This window comes from Typopeltis vanoorti, chromosome 12 (genome assembly GCF_054136105.1).
Source record: "Typopeltis vanoorti isolate ZY-2024b chromosome 12, IOZ_Tvanoo_1.0, whole genome shotgun sequence".
Taxonomy (NCBI): Eukaryota; Metazoa; Arthropoda; class Arachnida; order Uropygi; family Thelyphonidae; genus Typopeltis; species Typopeltis vanoorti.
In genome coordinates, this window is record NC_143560.1 from 129,212,064 (window position 1) to 129,238,590 (window position 26,527).

The 26,527-nt window shown below is 36.2% G+C and overlaps 1 protein-coding gene across 3 annotated transcripts in view; it reads left to right on the forward strand.

Annotated features, from left to right (window-relative positions):
- Window positions 1-26,527, forward strand: part of LOC150101223 (uncharacterized) — a 158,130-nt gene that overhangs the window by 77,753 nt on the left and 53,850 nt on the right. For all 3 annotated transcript variants that reach the window (XM_090401586.1, XM_090401585.1, XM_090401587.1), the window contains one exon: window positions 7,488-8,950. In XM_090401586.1, the coding sequence (XP_090257712.1) occupies window positions 7,488-8,950 (1,463 nt within the window). The remainder of the gene's footprint in view (window positions 1-7,487; window positions 8,951-26,527) is intronic.

A 26,527-nucleotide genomic window follows, 5' to 3' on the forward strand; every position in this document is an offset into this window, starting at 1 on the left:
AAACTCAAAAGACTATTTCACTAAGATAAACAATCTCCTGTCGGACAGTTCTACGCATAAAATACTAAAGAAAAATCCTATCATGACAAACCACCACGAAACAAACCTGCTGATCAGAAATATAACTGGTTGGTCTGAGGAATTAAAAAGAAAACTGAAATCCGCACATCCCATAACTCCTCGCCTTTATGCTGTACCCAAAGTGCATAAGGAGGGTGTTCCACTGCGTCCGATTGTAGATGGCAGATCCTCCCCTACATACCTATTGGCTAAACACCTTGCCAACTTACTAAAAGGAAAAATTTGACAAACAGAGTCCTATATTAAGAACGCTCAACAATTTGTAGAGAAACTGAAGTACGTCAAGACATCACAAATGGACATAATGGCCAGCCTGGATGCAGTATCTTTATTTACGAATGTTCCAGTGGAGGAGGTCATTAACATTGTTAAAGATCTCTTCCCTACAGACATTACACAGTTGTTCAATCACTGCCTTAAATCAAATTTCTTCAAAGTAAACAACACAGTTTACCAACAATTGGAAGGCCTAGAAATGGGTAGCCCACTGTCACCACCTTGTGCAGATCTATTCATGAAAAAGTTGGAAAATGAAATTTTTACCAAAATTACACCTAAACCATCGATATGGTGGAGATACATTTATGATATTTTCATCGTTTGGAATGAAAACATGGAAAACCTACAGGTGTTTTTAGAGAGAATAAACTCTCTTCACAACGAGATGAAATTTACTCTAGAAGTTGAAAAAAAAACAGACAACTCCCCCTTCCTAGACATCCTGGTGAAAAGGCAGGAGAATAATTTTAAGCTTTCAATATACAGAAAACCTACAGATACTGGACGTTATTTACATTTTCTTCCAACTATCATAGATCACAAAAACAGAGGATCATTCACATATTACGGAACAGAGCCAAAACGTTTATTTCAGACGAAGAAGAGGTACAGACAGAACTTTCTCAAATTGCTGTAACACTATCGCAGAATGGTTTTCCTACAAACATCATCAACAAGTTCCTGTATAAAGACAACCTCCAACAACAAGGAACTGTCACCCAGTACGGTTCAACAATAGTTATCTCTTATGTAGATTCAGTCTCTTCAAGATTAGCAAGAATGTTAAAATCTCATAACATCAGAGTGGTATTTAAGCCTACCACTACCATCAGAGAAGTATTAAGATCTCCTAAATACAGTGTACCATTTTTCAAATATCCAGGTGTTTATAGAATTCCATGTACGTGCGGCCTTTCATATATTGGGCAAACTTCAAGAAGCCTGGAAATCAGACAGAAGGAGCATGTTGGGGATGTCAATCACAACAGGACAGTCTCCTCAGGCTTAGTACATCACTTTGAAACTTCCAACATGCAATTGACTGGGAAAATAGCTCTATGCGTATTTGGATGATGATTACGGTTAGAGAAGTTTCAAGGAAGCGGCAGTGGTATTAAGAACTGGTAACAACCTCAACAGAAATCAGGGTGCCATACTGAAAGATATATGGAAAAACTTAATCAACTCACTCAGTTTAACGGAACTACAATACGCGAAAAATCATGTAACACGTGTGCATACAACACGTATCCATGATATTGACTGAAGCTTCTCAACACATGCACGCATTGTCACGGATAGTTTCAAACTTAACTGCTTAACAGTTAGCAACGTTTCTGTATTCTCTCATTTTTTTTTTTTTTTTTTTTGTGTGTGCCGTTCAGCCTTGACAAAGCTGGACAGTCGCTAGCGAAACTAGTAGGCAGGATTATATTAATAAAGTACCGATGGTCTCATAACCACAAAGAGTCTCATTTTTAAGTATTTTATGACCAAATATGTATAATTTATATTTATATTTTATAAAAAATCGAGTAAAAAATTCAAGTAGACTTCTAGCAAAGCATGCTTTAGACTTTAATTAGAGAGAAAAAATTCGTACGCAACTGACAATCGCTACTCTCGCAACTGTAACTGTTCACACAACATATAATTGTGGAATTTGTACGGTGTTTATTATGAATAAAACTTGATTTTTAATACTACAACTGAGAACGGAAAAATGGTAGAAAACACGCTATTCACACATGTAATGATCATTTGGGATAATAAACACGCGAGTGCATTAGTTCTAGTCACCAGAACATAAAAAAGCAAAAAAAAACAAAAACAAAAGGAGACTATTAATTCATAGTTTTTCTTGCATTAGAAACTGTGAGGGTAGGACACTTACTTTCTTACTGTAGAAAATATTACTGCTCCCCGAATCAGATATGATGGAAATAGTTCTTGTTTTTATTGTTATTAATTTGTAAAAATATTCTAAGGGATCCAATACAGTCGTTAAAGAAGAGAACTGTTTGATTATTATTAAAAGAGAAATTAACAGAAATCGTTGTCGATAATCTATTCGTAGCGTCAACTTCTTGTGAATTTAAATAAAATCAAACAGGTATGGATACACATCTTTTCACATCCCTCAATAGTTTAAATTACAAACTATTAATACACACTTTTATATGAACATAAAAAAGTAAAAAACAAAAGGAGATTATTGATTCATATTTTTTCTTGCATTAGAAACCGTGAGGGAAGGAAACACCAACTTTCTTACTGTACTCTTCTGTCGGGGGCGGGTCGAATCGTCCATGTTTCCATAACAACAACCTCCAGGAGTCTCGGTTTCTTACTTGGCTGGTGATGAGCTGTCTATATGTTTGTAATCCGGAGTTGACCTTTATTGATGTTATCCATTTAGTTCTTAGTCTTCATTTTTTCCCTTTTAATCTTGCATACAGAGCAAGGTTGGGTAGCTTTCTGATGGTATTCTCTCGACATATCCATACTACTGAAGTTGTCTTGTTTTGATCTTTTCTATTAATGATTCTGTATATATATTTTAGATCTTGTCTTGCAGTTTTATTTGTTTTCTTTTCAGTCCATTTATTTTTCTGAGATTCATACCTCTGTCTTCTTGGGTGTCCAAGTTTCCGAAGCATATACAAAACATATCCCTCTTGACTTTATACAGGGTGTTCGGGATAAATTTGACAGTTTCGTAAGGAAAAAGAAAATCTTCTTTGTATCTATTAAATTTAATGAATTGACAAAAAACATTACAGGCAGAGTTAATTACAATACTATCAACAAGATTTACTCAAATTAACCACCATTAGCATCGATCACAGCTTCAATTCTGCTTCGGAACCTCGAACAAGCTGATGCTACAGTCTCCCTGGGAAGGGCCGCAAAAACTGTTTTAATTTTATCCATTAACTGGGCTTTTGTATTACTGGAAGTGCGATTGGTGTCTTTTTCAACTGCGCCCCATACAAAATAATCCATGGGGTTAAGGTCTGGGGAGTTTGGAGGCCAAACATTTGGACTGGTGAAGTCGTAGAAATTTTCAGACAACCATTTTTGACTTTTCCCAGAGGTGTGGCAAGGGGCCGAATCCTGCTGCCATACATACGGCCTACCATTGGCTACCCTTGTTATCCAGGGCTTGACTACAGTTAGCAACTCCACGAACAAAGCCCGAATTCCAATGCCAGGGTTCTTCAACACCTGTTCCTGCAGATTTGCGAGGAATTCTGCTGTACGAACGCAATCAGATCGTCTGCTAGGGATCTTTCTTCTTGCTACATCCTCGTAGTCACCATTGCAAGTCTCTAGTTCATGCCTGATTGTTTTTACTGTATTCAGGGAGCATTGGGCAGCAGTCGTAATATCCTTATTTTGATGGCGGGCACGAATCATCATGATACAAGTTATTCTCTTCCATGATTCAGGTGGGTTCCAGCTATCCATCCTTTCTGACATCTTGTATATGAATGAAGAAGGGTCCAAACTTTTAAATGAAGAGAAGTGTGTGTTAATACATGTAACTTACGGAAAAATATAATTAATTATAAATATGTCAAATTTATCCCGAACACCCTGTATATAAAATTTTACCACTGAGGATTAACTTCTAAACAGTCTGTTTTCATTTATACTACATTCAGAAATATACCGAATTCGTACAAACAACAAAATTTCAAAACTAAGCGTAAAAAAAAAGCTTTTAAAAGAAATAAGGAAACTGACACCCCCTAGCTCGCTTACCGCAAATGTTTTTCAAGATAACTGACCTATCTGAGATCTCCCCTAATGAACGGGGGAACTAGTTGTAACAGCCCGTTTTCATCTGAACAAGTAAAAACAAGATAATTCTTTCAGAAATATACCTTGCTTCTCAGACTAAACACAAAAAAGCTTTTTAAGAGACCTAAGGAGAACTGATAATGGATCATGAACTCCCCTCCCCCCTCCCTATTTTTATAAGTGAAATAACGGCACATATGTTCTCATAAAGTAAGGTGAAATCTTTTTCCTATTGAAGCTTTGGTGTCCTAATTGTTTGTTTTACGCAGTTGGCAAATGAAAGTCAGTTGCAGGTGTGAAGATTAAACACTTCACGAAACACCCTTACTATTTAGAAAAGCTGTATTGGAGAGCCATCATATAAGAAAGGAATTTTTTTTTTTAAGAAAATTGATCACTATGGTATTTGGAGAGGGAGAAATATTGAGACATCCATGGAATCTGATAGAATGGTACCGAGAATTTTATCCAAAGAAGATAAAAAATAATCAGATAATTCTGAATCCGAAACTCTCTGATGGGTCCTCTGCATCCTGTAATAATTAGGTTTTTTTGTTGTTGTTCTATTCTGCTTTTCTATTTAAATTTATTTAGATAAGTGACAGACCTGCAAAACATTTTAAAAAATTTTAAAAACCGACCGCGATCGTTTTTTTAAATTTTTTAAAAAATATACTGAAATATGTTCATATTTAAAAATATAAGAACTTTCAAATGTCGTGGAAAATTCATCTATACACGTTTGTTTATTTATTATTATATTATTATCTTTATTCTTGACAAAAAACAAAATTTCTTTTTGTTTTTTGTCAAGATATATTGCTCTTTGTAAATTGTCTTCCTTATCTGATATTATTAACTAATCATCTACAAATAATAACGTGTTTATTTTATTAAACCCAGAAGTTTCTATACCTGAGTTATTTAAAGGGCTCCACTGCATTTACTATAAATATTAAAAAATCTGGAAATATAGTATAACATATTTAATAGTAGTTAATAGATAGTAGTTTTAATAGTAGTTTTTAGATATTTTTTCATTTATTTTTATTTCATTATTTTTGTACTGTATATATTGTATTGCCTGTAATAAAATAATACGTATGCTGTGTGTTTATTATTTTTAACATATCAAATAATGTATATTTCTTTTTTTACTTTAACAAATTAATTTCTCTGAAATAGTCAGGTTTCTTGTATCTATTTTTTTAAATAGTTGCATTAGTATACTTTAGTCCTTTCTGTCGAATTGAATATATTTTATTAAAAAAATTAATAACCTCTGAGGAAATGTTTCCAACAAATTTATGCAGTTTGTAGATTATTCCATCTTCTCCTACTCATTTACGTTTTTTTTTCTTTTTGTAACCAATTAGATGGAAACTTATTTTACCTGATGCTTAATGATCTGTACATATTTCTAGCTATCCCTTAAATTACGAAGAGGTAGGGGATGAATTAAATTACTTTTAATAAAGGAAACTACCCCCCGTAGAATATTACCCTAAAAGCTTTCAAGAAACTGAGGAAAGACAAGACAGGTAAAACCATGTACACAGGAAATTTAACGAAATCTCAGTTTGCTTTAGGGATAAAAATCCCCATTAATGATAGTTTTTTTAAGGAAACCCATAAAATCGAATATCTCTAAAAGGAAGCTTGCATATGGGACAGCCTTAAACATATGAGATTTTAATATAGATAAAGACAAAAAACCATGTGAGTAATCACTGCTGTCAAAATGATTTCTAAAAAAAATGCCCCCCCCCCAATTATTTGTAGTACAACAAATAATTTTTGAACTGTAAAAGAATCAGATCGAGCTCTGAGCCTTAGTAGATTTCACTTTGTGCATCCCTTTGGCATCTGACTCATCTTCAACCATCAGCATCCTCTGTTTATAAGGGATGTTCCGTAATCAGAATAATTTAGTTTCGATATCCTTCTGTTGTATATTCCCATCGCAAAATCCAGGATGCGAAATCAGGACAAACTAGTGTCTGCTACAGTCTATTCAACAACTTAGTAGGATATAAAGTGGGTTAATACACTGCAGCAGGCAGCACTAGTTTGTCCCTGCTGATCCGTGTTATCATGGTTCCTCTTGGGCACTCGAGCTCATTTGCCACAAGCTCATACAAATCAATTATTTCATAATCTTTTAAGTTTCTGGAGAGTAGTCGGAAGAGAAATGTGCTCTTTAGTTAGAAAGACCGCAGTTCGAATTTCCATATAGGTTGAAACATTTTCATGGCTTTTCTACCGCAAGCTCTCGACGAAATGGACGAAAGTAACATTATAAAACAAAACTAATATTGAATAAGTATTGAACAAAATTGAACAATATTGAACAAAACTAATACGATAATTTCATAATCATATTTTAAACAGGGAAAGTAATAAAATTTGTTGCCTTCCGGTGGTGGTGGTGGTGGTTGTGATGCAGGAGTTCTGAGTGCAACAGAACTCCTGCTGAGCAAAACGTGTGCACCCAATAATTCTACGTTTTTGCATTATTATTACATTGCATTTAAATATGATTGAGACATCAGATGAGATGCTACTTAAAGTGGCACAATATCTGCAGTAGTAAAACGATCGTTTCGGAAGTCAGTGATATTTTTAGACGAAGTTGTCGCCTCGTGTATCAAACCGTCCATTTTTGATTGTTTTTTTTTATTTTATTTTATTTATTTTTTTAATATAACGGCTGTACGCCTATAGGTTATTAGTGCCGTTCGGGGGCTAAGGATTTCTTTTTATTCATTTCATAATTCGTTTGTATTTCTGTTGATTTTTTTTACATAATCCGGAAACCTTGTTCTACACACAAAACATGAAACTTTTAACGGTCTCAAAGCAAACTTCGAAATTCATCTACAGACCATCGTTTGAATCCCACCGTAGGCAGGGATGCTTGCGATGGTCTTTAGGTTGTAGATGAATTTCGAAGTTTGCTTTGAGACCGTTAAAAGTTTCATGTTTTGTGTGTAGAACAAGGTTTCCGGATTATGTAAAAAAAATCAACAGAAATACAAACGAATTATGAAATGAATAAAAAAAAAAAAAAAGAACCCTCATCCTGATAGGATAGCGTGGATACGCTAACCACTCAGTTCACCGATTGGTGCCATTCGTAGTTTAAAAATGTCGACGTATTCTGTTTATATTTGCTTTAATCCTAACTTAAAATAAGAAAATTCCGAGAATAATTTGTCTTCTGACGCAGATATTATTTGTGACAGAATAAAATGTGTGTGTGTATGTATATGTGCTTAAAATTACAGATAATATACATGACTTTCTTTTTTTAATTTTAGGAGGAAAAAACTTCAGAACCATCGTTCGCCATCTAATGGTCGGGTGCCGAATTACGCCAATTGGGTAGAAAACAGAACAACGAGATTGCGAAGAAGCCGTGCTTTGGGTGAAACCAAATCGAATGTAAACTATTCCGTTCGCGGAGATATTAATGACGCAGATGATATGGAGGAACAACAAAGAAGGATTGGAACACGACTGAGACAGAGCACTCAAACTCTGCCTTCTCGTTTGCCTGTGCAGATGAGAACTCATCAGTCAAACGCAGAGTCGGGACTAGATGTAAGGGACTCCGTCAAGCAAAGGAGAGAACAAAAAGGGGTCTATACGGTTCATAGCAGAAAGCAAGGAAGAGGTGGTGTCGGTTACGATTTCCAAGTTGAACAAGACTCCAATGGTGTTGTGATTGAGAATACGACTGTGACGTTACTGGACGAGGAGGGAAAGCCCATCGAAGATGAAAATATCGGTGATCTCATTGAGTACGTCGACAGTAGGATGCTGAGAGACGAGGAGGAAGAACCCGAGATCGTGCACCTCCACATCCTCTCCGTGGAAGGAGAAGATGCAAGAGGTGAAGAAGTCCAATATATTGACGAATCCTCCAATGTTACACCAGAAACGTTACTTGACAACGACACGCTTGTCAGGTCGTCAGTTACCGACGAATTAGCAAAAGTGGAGGAAGTGGAACAGGAAGTTGATGAGCTAGATGAAGAAGAAACCAAAGACACCCTCAACTCTCAAGACAGTTCACGGAACCTGAATGACTTCCAAGAAGAGAGAGAAACTGAGGAAGGTCACTCTTCTCTGAAAGATGAAAATGGTGACTCGCACAGTTTTTCAGAACTCCAATATAAAATTTCTGATGAGTCTCGCGAAACCACGGGAGACAGCGAACAGCTAACGGAAGCTACCGAAAAAACAGCTTCTGTTATTAGTGAAGAAAACAGGACTAACACTGCTGAAGAGCAGGTAACGCCACCTAGTGAAAACACAGAGCAAGAGGACGGGCAAAACGAAATAAGAACTGAATCGAAATCTCAGTCAAATGCGGATGATGAAGATAACGACGACCCCGAGAAAGAAGGCGAAAAGCTGACCATTGAGGTGCAAGTGAAGGAACTCGACGTGGCCACACCTCAAGGCTCCATGGCCGAATTGAACGAGATTATAGCAAATGAATCTGATGAGTTCGACTATCTGTCTTCTTTGTATGGAAAACGGGACTGGGGACACAGGAACAGGAGTAAAAAATACGAACCTCGTGGGATGTACTTAAGGAGGAAGGCCAATCTTACAAGCATGAGGCGAGCAAGATCCGATGGATGGGGTCTGGCTGGAGATGTTCGTTCAATTTCGCAAGTTCAACCCGTTACTCCAGCCGTGTTTGCAGAAACAGGAAAGTGGTCTGTTTCTACAGTTGACTTAAGAGAAAATCACTGGGAATACATCGCGGAAAGTAAGTATTATCGTTGAATATATTAAAATTTACTTATACTAATTACGTTGACGGATCTTAAATGCTCCCTCTTAATGATGCCAAAATAAAAATGAGACAAATTTATGATTTGGTTTTCCTACTCGTACTGGTGAGTATGTTTTAAACTCGTTTTACAATATTTATATCGGCCGTCCCAGGGGTGTGATAACTGTCCTCGGAATTTTGTACAGTGTATCATTATTTTTCTCATACTTGACAAAAGCCTAACACACAAAGAAAAAAGAAAGAAAAGAACACTTCAAAAGATGCTTTAATAAACGTATTAAAATAAAATCCTTCATAAAAATGCAACCTTTAGCTTACAGCGCAAATTTAATATGCTTAAATTTATCCTCAATTTAAACCTGTCTTATATTATAAATATAAAACTAAAAGTCCATTTACACCATTGAGATTCTCTTGCTGCACCATCGACGACAGATGAAGCTCATACTTTGTGGCATTTATACGCAGTACTTTGGCGATATTCAAGACATTTAATTACACAATTTTGTCACCACTCCGACTTCGAACAAATCAGGCTTGAATACGGCTGTTTACTGGATGGTGATGTCACACCAGTCAGTAAACAAATGTCTGGCAGAGAGAACGGGCGTGCGCACAGGTTCCGAATCAAAATGGATTCCTGGCCGGAGTGATGTTTTTTTAAAGGATGTTCTGAATTCTGCGTGCCCAAAATTTTTATGAGTGCCATGGGCTCCCTATCCCTGACCTGTTGGTTATTAAACTCATGTTTTCTGTCAGTACGGGGTTATTCTTTAGTTTTGAATCGTCCAGTTTTATTCAAATTTACACATCGCACCGATGTGCTATGGGTTCGCCAACTTTGTGTCTGACATTTTTTTTTTTAATTCTAAAAAAAGTGGCGAATTATTTGCGATTTTGTTTCAATTAACGCATCTACAGAAGCAAAATGTTAATTCCACGTTGGCTGACTGCGATTTACCAAGTTCTAACGTTAAGCTTCGATGAGGTGGTGGTGAATATGTTCTCTCTCTTTCTCCGTGTGTATTGGGGTGTGGGGGGTGGTGGTGGAGGGGTGATGAAGCTAATATTTAAAAAAATAGTCTTCTAAAAAAGCAGTTTATTTTTCATAAAATAATTAACTATAGTAACAATATAAAATTTTATTTTTGTTAATTATATGTTGTAAATAACGAGTATTTAAAACGATATACGTAATTCATCTTAAGAATGACTCAGAACATCCCATTCGATGAATAGAATGTTCTATAAATCACCTTCCTTACATTCTGGATTATCACCGAAGTGCTAATTTCAGAGGGTGTTCATTATTTTGCGATTATCATACAGCTCCAAAAAACGTTTATAATAAAAGCAAACGCATTCTGTTAAAACCCTAACGTAGAAATTAATATCATCCAGCAAAAGAATATTTCACACGAATTTCTAAACGAAAATAAGAAAAAAAGAATTTAATCATCCTGTTCTATAAATGGATCGAAAATTGACCCAACTATTGCTGCGAGATCTTACAAAATTAATTGGAATTCCACACGCGCAATTAATTCTTGCTTGATGTGTAAAGTCCTGAAAATTATTCCTTGAATATTCGATTTTTAAAAAATCGAGTTTAAAAATACCTGATTTGAAAACCAAGTATTGAAAATGGAGTGTTGAAAACTAAAATGTAAGTACTTTTTTTTCCCCTCGTCGCAAAGCTCTCTAGTTGCAATTTGCTTAAACTGTCGTTATTCAAACAGTACATTGAAGTCTCCCATCAGGTTTCCTGTTACAAATCAATGCGTAAGAACTATGTTGCACGAAGTGTAGTTTGCTCTTTTTGAACAAAGATTACTGCATAGTTTTAGCATAAGTAGTGCAGGGTTTCTGCAAAAATCTAATTAGAAATTAATATCATCCAGCAAAAGAATATTTCACACGAATTTCTTAACGAAAAATGAAAAAAAAAATAGAATCTAATCATCCCGTTTTATAAACGGATCGAAAATTGACCCAACTATTGCTGCGAGATCTTACAGAATTAATTGGAATTCCACAGGCGCAAAAAACACTGCTCTCGTTTCTATCAACCAGATGAACCGAAAGAAATTCCAGTTTGTTTCAGGATTTTAATGGTGGTTAGTTTTCTGTAACTTTTCACCATTTCACACCTTGGCATCTGAATGACTTCCAAGTACTGTTTGCATTAATTCGCCAAAGGCCATGAGCCAGCGTCATTACATCTGTTAAACTAGATTTGTTTTTAGCTAGTTTGCATGTTTTATGGAATCAAAAATAACAATTTCCGGTAGAAACCTGTAAGATGCCTTTCACCTCCGTATTATACTAGTTAACTCATGTTCGGTTGAAAAGACTTTATACCAAGGTTCCTCTTGAGAGAGAGAGAGAGAGAGAGAGAGAGAGAGAGAGAGAGAGAGAGAGAGACGAACTCGGGTCTTTCCAATCGAAGGACAAATGTTGCAATGTCATCGGGATTGCGAATAATTTAAGCAACACCAGGAGACTTGACATCATGTCTGCACACTAATAACTTGTACAAACGTCGCTAAAACAAACCGTGCAGTTCCTCCTTCCTGTGACAAAAAGCGAAAATTGGAAACCTGTACATCTGAGTGTGAACCAGCAGTTCTATAATCTGAAAAGCCGTCCCTACACACGAAACACAGTTCATTGCGTCTCTTCAGATCACCAGCAAGTGGCGTTATCATAGACCAGGCGACAAAAACCATCTGCCAACTAAATACAGTACTTTCGCAGACATTCATTGACAAGTTGATACTCGTATTTCAACTTTAGAGGCATCACCTACCTGCTTGTCCTGCACTTGGTTAGCCAGAGAAACTAGCTGAAACTTGATATCTCATGTGAGTTGTGAAGGAAAAAATTGTCAGTCAGTTACATCAACTGATCAAATGTTAAGTATTTTAACTGATCGGCTGAAAATTTATAATTACACCTCATCGTTATCAGCAGAAAGATTTTAAAGATACTGTTGGTTTAACGATTACACGTTGTTAAAGTAAATAGAGAAAAACATAAGGGCAGGTCTACACGCATAGGAAACCCAGAATTAAAAAATCGACGCCATCAAAGCCTTTTCTTATAGCATCCCTCTTCCCCTCCCGCTCCTACTACAAATAGCTTCTCATTTGAGCCTTCGTAGTTTATACCAAGTCGAACAGCGAGTACTGTACAGGTGTTGGGAATTCCATTTTAAAATCCACCCAATACAATTCGATTTGAAAACCGTATTAGTCTGTAGTCGGACATATTGAATTCACTGACAAATAATTGAAAGTTAGAAACAGAAGAACGATGCTATAGTATACTCTGTTTTTAGAGATTCATGTCGTTCAACCGCAAGCCTGAAAGAATTATGGAGGAAATAGTCCATCCTGTACATAAGGCTAAAATATACCCATTAAAAAGTTCACGCTGCCGTAAGAGACGAGCTCATTTACCTTTAATTTCATAATATTTAAAAAAACACCTACAAGAGATTTGAAATTGGGGTCTTTCCACGTTATTCTGCTACGCTAGCGCCGTGTTTTTACGGGTTCAGTTAATAATGCAGTAAAAATACTTCATTCATCGGCATAAAGTCAGGGTAGATGTTGTAGGGGTGCGATATTATGGAGTGGGTTACAGGACCGAACAAAATTATACTTTCGATCAAATATATGCCAGATTAAAAGCTGCAAGTTTTTAAGCCTCAAAAATAAATGTTGAAATTCCCAAGCTGTTGGACAAAATAAAGAGGATGTTTATTTCGAGTATGCTTCCATGCTCTTCATTTAAGCATACTGATAAGAAATGTGTCTTCATATAAACCAAATTAATGTTTGAGAGAGCGAACGATGCTATCTGCAATGCCTTCCATCTGCGTGCATTCTCTGGCCAATTTGTCTTGTAAGATGAACTCCCCGAAATCCTCCTGCCTCCGTAGAGACCACCGGCTAACCTCCATTCAGGAAACCTCATAAAAAGGTTCTTCGCATACTAGCCGACACAGAATTCGAACAAAGATTTTTCTACACAAAGGAAATTCGTTACAAACTGGACTACAGAAGTTCTCAGAAATATTTATTATGGACACACGAAATGTTTAATACCATTGATGTACCTTAGTGGTGTATTCGCAAGCAGAAACCGATCAGAGAATACGAGCAAATGGACTCTCATTTCGGCCGTAATTCCAACTCCACCAAACAGATGATGTGCACTTTTCTGAACTCGTACAAGGCCAAAGCAATCAGGCATACAATCATAAGGAGGTTACCAAATGTAACGTTGCAGAAGGAAAAAGAAAACAATTTTTTTTAACCGTGATACTGAAGGGATTATTTTGCGATTCATATATGAACTACTTCTCATATTTTAATCGTCAGATTAGACCTCTCACACTTGCGGGTTCGCTCCAATAATAGAAATTTCCGACACGGAGAAAAACTTAGAAAAACTAAATTCACTGGCCTAGTTGGCCGAGTCGTTAGCGTATCCCCTCTCGATGAATGAGCTGAAATAAACTGATGCTGAAACTGTTCCACAGGGATACTGGCTCGTGCAGACTTCATGTCGTCTCATGTTGGGTGTCTCAGTAGATTTGTTTCACCTCATCTCAGACACTCAACAGGAATGGATGAGATACATTGAATGAGCATTCCAACGAATTAGATAAAAGTCGCTCTCACTCTCCTGGAACCATTTCCAAACGATTCGTACTTCGTTCCATACCCGCAGGTTATCCCCTACCACATGGATAACCTGTGAGCAAAAAACGATGCACTTGGAACGACGTTCAAGTAGACTGAAGTATTCAGAATTCATGCCATCGATACCGGGGACCTAATACGTGTGCCAAGGAACACTCTACACAGTCAGACTTGTTGCAACGAGCCTATCGACTCATGCTGCAACCGCCATACCTGAATACTCCGGCAGCGTGGAATCGCGAAACTGGGATTCCTCACACCAAGCGAGCTTTTCTTGCTCTAAAATATTGGCATTGATGTTTTAAAACAAATAACAAGATGATGGATTTTTCTCTTAAGTTCCGAGAAAGAGAGAGAGAGATTGAAGGAAGTTATTTCCATTTAATACTTCAACATTGGCCACTTTAAGTTTTCTTATCAGTAAAAGTGATGCGGAAATACTGTTTTTAAGAGATCGTCTTTTCAGTTTGATTTTTCATCAAACGTAAGTTGGTTTAGTATTATTTTAAATTAAAATGACTCCTTTTAATTTAAAATAACTTTTGTTAAATTAAAAATAATTTTAAATTATTTTAAATTAACTTATTTTAAATTATTTTAAAAAACTTATTTTAAACTAACTCAATTAAATGGCTTCCGCATGCAAAAACATTTGGACCTAATTATGCAATAATCGAGCCTGATTGGCCAAGTGGGTTGGGTATCTGCTCGCCAGCTTGTAGGCTGTTGGTACAAGTTCTACCTCGGACATGGATGTTTGTGATTGGTCTTGACTGTGATTCTGTGCGGAATTGTGAGTTGCGACCCTAGCAATTCACTTCAAGAAGATTATGAAGTACGGAAGCAACCAAAAGGCGTCCAAAGGACGGAAATGTGAAAAAAGAAATCTGTTAAGGCTACAGAGCGTACAATTTGAAGGCAAAATGTAAACTGGGACAAGGTTTACACAAACTTTATTGCAATGGTTTCTTAAAAAACAAAACCATATAGCGTAAATATTTCTTAATTTTTAGATGGATTTCAAACTGAATAATTCAGATCGGCATGAAAAAAGGGCTTATGAAACCCCATTCTGATGATTAGATTAAGTTTATAAAACCAACAGGTTTGTAGATCTCAGGTTTTCTAGTGTAAAAATAAACAACAAATAACGTAGAGAGAGCATTACTGTTCATCGATAAAAAGCTTTAGACATCAAGAGATAGTTTCCACCTTTCGCAACTCCTTAAGAAAGGCCATGGAGGTTCGAGTTTTGGGAGAAGAATGACGTGTGTTAGAATGGGAAAGTCTGAAAACAAGCAAAGGTTGTTGAATAATAAGGCAGAAGATTATCCGTGAAAATACCTAACGAAGGAAGCAGAAACAGGACATTTATGAGAAGGTGATTAGAGTGACTTTGTGTGTGAGGGAGAGAGAGAGAGAGAGAGAGATCAGCAGAAAATCAAATTGTTTTTTCCAGACAGAGTTAATGATTTTTAGATGTGATGTGTGTGTACTAAAGCTGGGAAGATTCGTATAACGCTTGAGAAAAAGTGTCTTGAGTGGAAAACAAAATCTGGTGTTTTGGAGCTAAAGATGTTATAGCCGAGGTCTCTTCGTGATAGGAAAAGAAGAAGTAAGTCACCTCAACAGGACAGATCTTTAGATTTCAGCATTATAAAAGAAAGTCGGGGAAATGGAGTGAATTCTTCTTTCTGACGAGACAGGATTGAGTTCTGTTAGCACTGAAGTTCGCAAGGTTATCTGAAGAATGGCAACACTTTGTATGGGCTTGGAAGATCTTGACGCTTAGCCAAGATTATTGCGCACCAGAAAGAAAACTTTTTTCTCGAATAAACAAGCAGAATGGAGAGTAGTTCTGTTATAAACAAGAAACTAAGGATTGATTTGCGGTCATTTATTTGTAGGAGGGAAAAGGTAAAAGTACAGATCCCTGGACAGTCCGTCATAATCGGGGAAATCTGAGGAGACTGTCTACTCTGACACCCGGTGAATGAACGAACAAGAGAGGAAACGCAAAGCAATGCAAAAAAAGTGAAAGGAAACCGCGCCAGTTTCTCTAGTTTAAGGCGTATTATAATTGGAATAGCACATGGCAGGCTCATTTTTGAATTGAATTGAAAATTCACAATTTTGATTAGGTGATAATCATCGTCCTCTTTGGATTCTGAAACATGCCTCTGGGAGGATATCCAGTTAATTCATACCACTTCGTAAAAACTGTAAAGAAGCCTCAGTAAAAAAAGCGGGGAGTGGGGGTGGAACAGATTAACCTGGATTAACTGGACGAGAATTAATTTCTATCGGTTCAAAAAAACGGTTTCAACCTACGGTAAGTAAAAATTAATTTCACAAACGTACTCGCGATGACACACTTTTATAAGTTTTTTATTGTAAGTTATCCGTCATCATACGGAGGTAGCAGGATTTTTTATCTTGTGACACCCGCAGATCTGTCAATCAGACAGATCTGCGAGTGTCACAGACACATTGAACAGTCAGTATATTGACCTCTAACCTTATAAGTTTTGAACCTAATTTTGTCTTATTTTCAGCGCAATTATAAACTGACTACATGCCATTAATACTAATAGAAAAATATACAGATTGCATTTAGCTACTTATTTAAGCCAGTTTTATTCAAGAATGTGAATTGAATTTTTATTTTACATTTGGTCTCATTTACGATCTGATGCCTCAAAATATTTTATTTATTCGGTTTTACTGTTATACCATCAACTATTCATTCGTAGTTCAAGAGATGGCGCCACATGTCAGTCAAACGAAAAGAGCGTTAATTTGTTTTAGGTAACATGCCGATAAAAATTTAATTGCTTCATAGTTCTCCTACAAAGTTCAGTGCAACGCGATTGAGACTGTTAAGTAAATTCGCTTAAATAATAACGATCACAGTCACTTCCCATCAACTGATAAGAGGATTGTCTGCAATGTATATAGTTTAATTATCAATCTCGTTAATCATGTTCCGTCTGTTTAATGATCTCAAAGGGTGTATAACGCGGACTGGTGATTTCATTAATTTCCAGAATGGCGCATTGTGTCGCTTGAGTTACAAGGGCAAGGCTATATTAACAATTTCTAAAAAGAAATGCTGATTTTCCATTTATATATTAATTAAATACGGTTACTAAAATAAAAAATATACACTGTTCGAATACTGTAAACTTTCGAAAAGGTTGATTAAAACAATTATTATTTATAATACGTTACGTCTTGACAAACTGAAAGATATGAAAAGTTGCTTTATTAATTTACATAATTCACTCCAGATGGCGCAATCATACCAGAGTCGGATAGGGTGGTGAACATTAAGGCTTATAATATAAAGATCCTTATAATATAAAGAATAAAAAAAGAGAATATAATTTAGAAACACATATTGCATTTATTGACTTTGAAAAAGCATTTGACAAAGTTAAAAGAAACATATTATTTAACATATTAAAAGAAAGACAAATACCAAATAATATCCTAAAAGCTGTCACAAATATATATGAAAATAATCAAATACAAATAAGATTAAATCATGAGCTATCATATACAAGAGAGATAAACCAAGGGGTCCGACAGGGATGACCCCTCTCAGCAACTCTTTTTAATATCTACTTAAATGAAATAATAATAAAATGGAGTAAAAATTTACATCAAGGAATTAAACTTTCACCTACAGTTTAACTTAAACACTCTCCTCTTTGCAGACGACCAAATAATAATTACAAATTCTGAAGATAACTTACAGAAAGCTATTTTAAATCTAAATGAGATATCCAAAGATTATGGTATGATAATATCAACGGAAAAATCAAAAACTATGGCCTTTAAAGGACAAGATCCAGCAAGAACTAAAATAGTTAGATAACAAGATCTTAGAACAGGTGAATTCATTTAACTACCTAGGATGTATGATCACTTATGAAAATGAAAAAGATATAAACATAAAAATTGCAAAATATTTAAAAATAACAGGAGTAATTAACTCTATATTTAAACCAAACCTAGTTCAAAAACAAACCAGGCTAAAAGTATACAATACATTAGCCCTACCGGTCTTAATGTACGGAAGCGAAATCTGGACAATAAAACAAAAAGACAAACAAAGATTAACAACAGCAGAAATGAAGTTTATGAGAAAAACTGCAAAGTGTACCCTATTTCATCACAAAAGAAACGAAGATATTATGAAAGAATTAAACCAAGAACCAGTAATTGAAAAAATTAAAAAATATAAACATAGATGGATGGAACACGTTCAAAGAATGAAAACAGAAAGATAACCAAAACAAGCCTTAAAGTACAAACCATTAGGAAAAAGAAAACTAGGACGTCCTCTTAAACGATTCAACGATGACTTCTAAGGCCGGAACAGGCCATACTAGGCCTAAATCCTTGATATGCATGATGATGATGATGATGAATATAAAGGTCCCATTTTTATTTTCATTTATTTTTTGGTATTCAAATATTCGGTATTTATTCAAACCGATTTTTCGCTACTAATTTTAAAATAATTGTTTATGGTTTATTGACATAAAGGTTATAAACTCGACAACAATAAATCATCAATACGACATAGATGCAACGGAAACTGAAAACATCATGAAACTTAGCTATGGTTTAATAAGCACTTTGTTGTACTCAAAAGTAAAAGCAAATATTTCATGTTAATGAACAATTCTGGAGATTGTTGTATTATCATGCCGAGTGGTTAGCGTATCCTCTCTCCAGCCAAAAGGCTGCGGGTTCGAATCCCGCCGTGGGCATGGATGGTTGTGTTGTCTGTGAAAGCACTAGTGGTGGTAGTCGGCGATAGATGGCGTCGGTGTTAGATGATAAAGGTTGGTGGAGGAGTAGTGAGACGAACCCTCGATGAAACTTTGGACTCCCTGGAGGTGTGACATAATAATAACGAGTCTCTGACTCCCTGGAGGTATCTCTTAATAATCTAAAAAAAGTTTTCTGTTAGCAGGGTACTTTTTAAGAACAATATGCGAGTGCCCCATACGCATTGGTAGATAATTCGTGATACTCGGATACATTGAAGAGAAAGATGTGCAGCCATGTAATGTAGAAAATGGTGAACAGGAACCCACTACTACAAAAGAGGCGAAGCCGAAATTTTTATTGACCGATTGCTATAAAAGCGAAAAACTCTTCAAGTACTGGCTCGTATGGCAACTTACCGTTCATCCCCCCCCCCCAACTTCCGTTGATATTATAAAAGAATGGCATTGGTTTCAGCAGTCATATTTGAAAGACGGTAGTGAATGAAATAGGAAGTTCATCATTTATTACAAATTTCGATAAATTAATCGAAATTAGTTTGATTTCTATTCAAATGCCGAGGATTAAATTTAATTCCTCTTCTACCATATTTACATTAATGCCTATAAAGTTAGGGGAAGATGCGCTATGCCTCAAAGGATGAATTTTTTTTTTTTTTTAATATGCTGCCATAAAATTCCCAATGGGAAACGCTTGGCAATCAAAATTCTGAAATAATGAGAGGATTGGATGCGACATTGATATTCCTTATTTCGCAGAGGAGTACAAATTTATCAAAAGTTCTTTAATGTTTGCAAAGCGGGACACAAGATGACAGCGAATTATTTACCGGACTGTTATAATTCGCTTAAATAAACGTCTTTCTCTTCAGAAAACGATGCACAGACTTCGACCTTTTAGATGACCAACATCGAATAGAACATCAGTTTAGCAAATTTTTTCTAAAATAAGAAATTCCCTTACTTAATGAGATACGGTCATTAAAAGATAAATTTGAATCGCCAATTAATGAAAGACTTTCCGAAAATTCCAATCCTAAAAAATAAGGTTAAAACGAAATGTGATTTTGAAGATCAGGAAATATGAAGGTCAATATGAAACTCGTCTCCCCAAGACCAACCAAATTAGAATTCGAAAGGGCTTTTTCTACCCTAATAAAATTAGGTCTAGTTTAAGCTGTAAATATTCGTTGTTTGCTTCGTAAGAGCTATTTTCTTCGAGCAAGTAGAGTGCGTGAATAAATTTCAGCATCAATATGTTTTTTTTTGGTTTTAGAATTACAGTAATTTTTAATAAATTTTGCCACAGTGTTTATCATCGTAATAAAAATTTGACTTAAAACTCAGGTAATTATTATTTACTTTATTGTTTTGCGCCTAATTTTCATCAAAATATATCGAGAAATGCTTATTTTTGGAATACCAGTATTCCATTTTATTACATAAAATAAATACCGAAATACTGGTATTAAGATTTTGACCAGTATTGTGAGCCTTACTGCACGTGCCTCCGTGCAATCTCCTTCATACGATCTGCTTTGAATCAAGTTATTTTTGCCTCATTTTGTCGCCTTCATTTACGAACTTCCCGTTCTCCTAATTTTGGAAGACTGACATTTTTTTTTATTCTTAATCTCTGAAAGTTGATCGCACAAGTCTAATTCTCCAAAGAGTGAGATAATCTTCCTTGACAATTTCAATATCAATAATTCATACTGGCTTCCTTTCTCATGGGTGGGGGGAGGGTCACATACCCAGCTGAAGAGAATTTAAATTGTTTACTAACACTAATGATCTAACCCAAATCGTTCACCGACCTGAAAACCATCAATGTTTTGTTTTCTACAGATCCGTTCTTCCTTCATCCAATCAGCCTCGTATCCTGTGGTACTTCAGAAGGTGTCAACTGGGATGTTCATAGGAATTTCAATAAGCTGAGCGAATCATCTGCTTCGATTTAGTAACCGTAATTATTCTTGCTAAAATGAGTGCATTTATTTCTCAAAACATGGGAGTCTCTGTCTTCAAAGGTTGTACCGAAACCGTTCGGCTAAAACAACAGCAAATGCTCAATGGCTCAAATTAAAATCTACAGCTACTCACTCAACTTACACAAGATCTGAGTGAAAAGTAGAGTAAACTTCTGTCCTATTATGTCTTCATCTCTGTCGTTCTGATGGAACAAATGGTAACATCTAAAGATAAGGTACGCATCAATCTTCTTGTGCAACTCTTGTTTAGACGACTAAGGCAGATCTCTTCTTACTTTTCCTCAACTACTCAAGCCGCCATCTAATGGTGGCCTCCATCCTACCCTTTGTGGGTAGATTGTCAGCTTCCTCTCTGGTCGTTCATTGCGTCTTATGGTGGATTCTCTTCTGCTTTTTTCCATCAGTGCCGAAGTACTCCCAAGCTCTGTGCTTTCTCCTACACTCTTTTGCTATATGCCAGGGTTCTCTCACTAAAGCCGCATCCTAATAATCGCTTTGCTGATGATAGCACACCTTCCATTCGTCTTTGTCCTCTACAAAACCTTTTAGTGCTCAGGTGAATTGAGCTTCAAGATCTTCTGTGACCTTAAACACCAATCGTTCCGCTCTTCTCAAGTGTGTGAAGATAATCCAGTGAATTTTAATGATTCTAAAACAAACCCCTGTCGTATTTCTTGGAAGAAAGACCATGTCTCACTCTCCATCACTTTTGATAACATATCCATTTGACAACCAAGATCAGTTTTCTCTCCTCTTCACTCTCCAAAAAATCAAGGGATTCTTTTTCGTTCTAAACTTCTCTTCTGCTCAACTCCTAACATTTGAGCAGAAGAAAAGCAGTTCAAAGGGGTTGTAGCACTGCTTCAGGATCTAAGTATTCACCATTCTGATGGTAGCCTGGGTTCGAAAGATGTAACTGACGAATAATTGATTTCAGATCTTTTTAATATTTTACCCCGAGTACAGTTTTATAATCGAAATCGAGGCTGCTTTCTTTATTACAAAAATGTAGCTTTTTTGCGTTTTACTTGTAAATCCGTATCGGAAATAAAGTATATTCATAAAATTCCCAGTGACTTATCCAGTTACAATGTCCTCTGAAGGATTTATGATCCCAAAATGACTCGCTCATTCTATTCTAACCAATAAAGAATTTCAGATACGAGTGTGGAGAGGAGATTTATCAACGCTTACTGGTGCCAAGTATAGTACGGAATCCGTAAACAAATGACGCCACGAGAGTTAATGGACAATTGCAATTGAGAAATATTTAAAATTATGTGAAAGAACTTAAAAATACAAAGTTGCAAAATTACTCAAATATCTATTAAATGAGATTATGTGTACGCGTTTAAAGCTTACTGATTTCGTTCCTAAGAGGGAGGGAAGAATGTGTATGTTTTTTCGTTAACAAGTGTCTTTCTCTCTCTCTCCCTTAGTTCTGCTTACAACAGAACGAAGGGAACTTACTTAGTTACTCTCTTCAAAAGTAAAAAAAAAAAAAAATTAATTACGAAAAGGTAAATGTCACCAACACCTTGACGCGTACACTTGACCTAATCGTGCCAACAAGTCGAAACATTTCTCGACAGCACAAAACAATTCACGTGCCAGTTGCGTTGATTGATTACTTTCTCAAACTAAGGCGAATTCGTGCGCAACCCACTTTCCCAATTATATCTTCTATTAACAAGTCTGTTTATAGTGCCGATAGCGAAATACTGCTAGTGTGCAGTCCTGAGCAAACCATTTCAACCTACTTGTATTGGAGTTCGTCAAAAACTCTCCGGCTGACATTTTTACAATTCACCGTGTAACTGTAGCGTTTTGAACACCTTTCCTCATGGCGCCTTGTCATATTCGTTTTACCATGAAACTTAAGTACAGATCCTTGTTGTATGCCCATGATTTCATCTTTAAGTAGAATCTGATCCTGACAACCTCTGTTTGCCTGAATCAAGCTTGTTCTTCACCAATCTTCCCTTTCACTTTTTCTTAGCCGTTTCTCAAGTATACTTCATAAATATTACCGGTAACACTCAGTAGGGAATCCCTCTGTAAACTTCATATTGTTTCATTTCTCTTTTTATTGATAGATGAGTACTATGAGAGCTCTACTGCAATCACATGGAATTCGATCCGCTCACTAGGCCTTCTGAATCATGTAGGGTTGTTATGGTAAAAATTTAAAACCTCCCATATTTGAGACTTATGGTCGAATATCATCTACAGCTGACATTTCAATAATTCAGATTTTATAACAAATATGGCATCAGTGCACGTTCTTTCCTTATCCTTACGGAATTCTTGTTTTTCATCATAATAATTTAGTCTTGATTCTAATTCTGCCTTGAGAATTCTTCTGCATAATTTTAAGGCGTGTACAATACGAATATTCCTCGATAGGTTTTGGGTTCATATTTTGTTTCCTTCTTAAATATTGGTATTCTTATATTATTCATTCTCCATTATTATTATTATTATTATTATTATTTATGAATGAAGACCATCAAGCAGATGCAATCACTCCGGAACACGATAATTGCCACATTCTGAAATCAATAACAGAATGGAAACAAGTGACTATCCCCAAAAAAGGACTCCACGTCAAATCAGAACCATTCAAAAATACTGGATGACCCTGCAAGCTTATCTGAAGGAAGATATAGACAACATAGACATTTTAATACTGACTGAATTATCTAAGACAAACGAAGAGGCAACCATCTATCAAATGCCACACTTACAACAAAACAAACACTGCAGACAAACTAAACGAGGAGGTGGTATAATAATATTTACCAGACATAAACTAGAAGTAATAGAAATAAACTATAAACTGGAATATGCAGAAAACATATGCATCGAAATTAAAAACATCAATCAAGAATACTCCTTGATATTAAATGCAATATGCAGACCACCCAACTTAAGCGCCACAGATGGCTTTCAGCCACGAAAGAAGGCGCCTCAGAATACTTGATAATAAACATTAGGAACATAAATAACAACACAAAAAAATACCTAGATTCTTACGAGCATATAACATAACCCCATCCATGCAGTCGTATTCACGAGAAGAGACAGTCGGAAATACAACAACCTCATCCAGTATTGACCATATAAATATACGGGCCCCTCCAAACAGCCACACAGCAGCCGTCATAACATGCAAACTGGCAGACCATTATTTCACAGCATTACAGTTACACACTGAACCAGAACCCATAAAAATCACTGAGACTACAAAACAGCATTATAGCATTCTAAACGAAACAATAGTAAACGAAGAAATCAGAAAAACAGACTGGATGCAGATAGCATCTTTAGATCGGTGAATCGCTGAAGCTGTATATAACAATCTTAAAGTTGCATTTAATAAAATATATAACAAAGCATTAACAAAAATAAAAATACACTCCCAAACAAAACAGAATCCATGGATAACAGACAATATATTAACAGATATACAAAGAAAAGATGCCCTTTGGAAACAACTTAAGAAGTCGCCAAACAATATCGTTTTACAAGCTGAATACAAAAGAAAACAGAATCTCTTAAACACATAGAACGGCAAAAAGAAACTACTACAGCAACAAATTAATAACAGCTCAGAACGACATAAAGGAAACCTGGCACCTGATTAACGAAATGCTGGACAATATACACAGAACCACTGCCTCAGAAACAATAAAACACAGCTTTGCCTGCGACCCCAAATCCCTCAAACAGCTGGCAAACAACTTTAATCAGCACTTCGTGAACTCTGTCCAAAAACTACAAGAAACAATCTTTCCTCACACAAACCAACATTCTCCACTAGGTCCACGAGCAACCCATGAAACTTAAATACAGATTTAATGTATTTAATTAAATACATTAAATCTGTATTTAATGTGGTTCCCCACAGTAACAAAAGAACTATCACTGGCAATTCAACAAATTAACCCTAACAAAGGACCGGGGATAGACGGAATCAGACCAAAAGACATCAAGAAACCAACCTATGTCCCGTTATACAAAAACTGTTAAATAAAATCTTCGAAAGGGGACACATACCTGAAACACTAAAGACTGCATTAATCACACCCATACACAAACATGGAAAAAGAAACATAAGTAATTACAGAACTATCGCCACGCTGTCTTAATCAACCAAATCATGGAGCGCATCGTGCATTGCAAACTCTCCATACGTTGAAAAATTTCGAATCGTACCCAAAACACAATATTGCTTTCAAAAAAAAATAAAGAAACAACAACACTCTTGGAAGATTTCACAGACCTAATAATAAAAGCTGCATTGGATAAAAACAGAATAACATTAGTCGTTTTCATTGACCTAACAAAAGCACTTGACACACTAACAGACAAAACCTTGTTAACGAAACTAACGCATATCGGAATCGGAGGTCGTCTACTCAAGTGGTTTAAAGCATACATGAAAAACAGGAATCACATCACACGTATAGGATCAGCATACAGCAAAGAGGTACCGGTAACCTACGGGTACCTCAAGGAGCTGTCCTATTTCCCATTCTATTTAACATACACACACACACACACACACGACATAAGCCATCTTCCCTTAAAAAGTAATATCTTCCAGTAAGCAGACGATACGGCCATAGTATCCATTCACAACAACGCTAATATCGCTTACACAAATATGCAACACGACATCAATCAAATCACTAACTGGTTAACCGAAAACGGCATATAAACACTGGGAAAACAAAGCTACTGATATTCAAAAACCCGCAAACCCTGCCCATAGAAATTAAATATCTCACTATCCGACATTCACCCTCCTATACACAAAGCGCTGAACCTAAATCCACAACCATCACTGTCACTTCACCATCACTGTCACTGAACCAACACCATCGCTGTTCCAACTTTGATGCTGATCAAAGTTGGAACAGCCATATAAACTACCTACACACCAAGCTTAGGAAAATAGCAAGCAAACTATACAGATTAAAAGACAGCCCCGACACATAAAAATACTAATCTATAAAGCATTATGTGAAAACATTTTAAGATACGCAATCATATCATATGCATTCTGCACAGACTACAGACTTAACAGGTTACAATGGTTGCAAGATAAAATGGTAAAACTGATATTCTTGGAACAACCCGCACTTATGCAGGCAGCACGGACAGAACACAAAATATTTAATGTTATGCCACTACACAGTCATGTTAAAACATTACTACAGTCCAACTATAGAGTAACCAGAACAACATATTAATGACCACAGTCAACAAACTACATAACATATAAGTACAACAACCATTACGGCAAAGCCACCCGAAAACAGTATAAATATTATAGCGAGAATGAAAATTAGAGAAATTCCTGTTTCTCTCTCTCCCTCTCTCTCTCCTTTACACACACACACACACACACACACACACACACACACACACACACACACACACACACACACACACACACACACACACACACACACACACACACACACACACACACACACACACACACACACACACACACACACACACACACACACACACACACACACACACACACACACACACACACACACACACACACACACACACACACACACACACACACACACACACACACACACACACACAATCTATGACAAACCCCTCTCAAAAACCATCACTACAAGAACACAAAGAAACAAACACATCATGTCCAAATCCAACCCTGCTTGCAAAAAAAAGTTACACTGTGTAATAGCAGTTGAAGCCTTCCAAGCACGTACCAACAAACAGTAAAATCAACACCTGGCTTGCGACCAGTGTAGAAACCACTGCCATCTATTATCTCTTCCTCAGATAAGCTCTGCAAAATTTTGAGGAAGAAATCAGAAATACCTTCCAAAATGCCTCCCAAATTATTATTATCATATTAGTTATTCACCAAAAAAAAATTCTCTAGGAGATAATAATTGACTACTATTTGGGTTTTTGGTTTCTTTTGGTTACATTACGAGGATACTATAGGGAGAAGCCACAACGGTTCTCCACTCAGAACAAAACTTT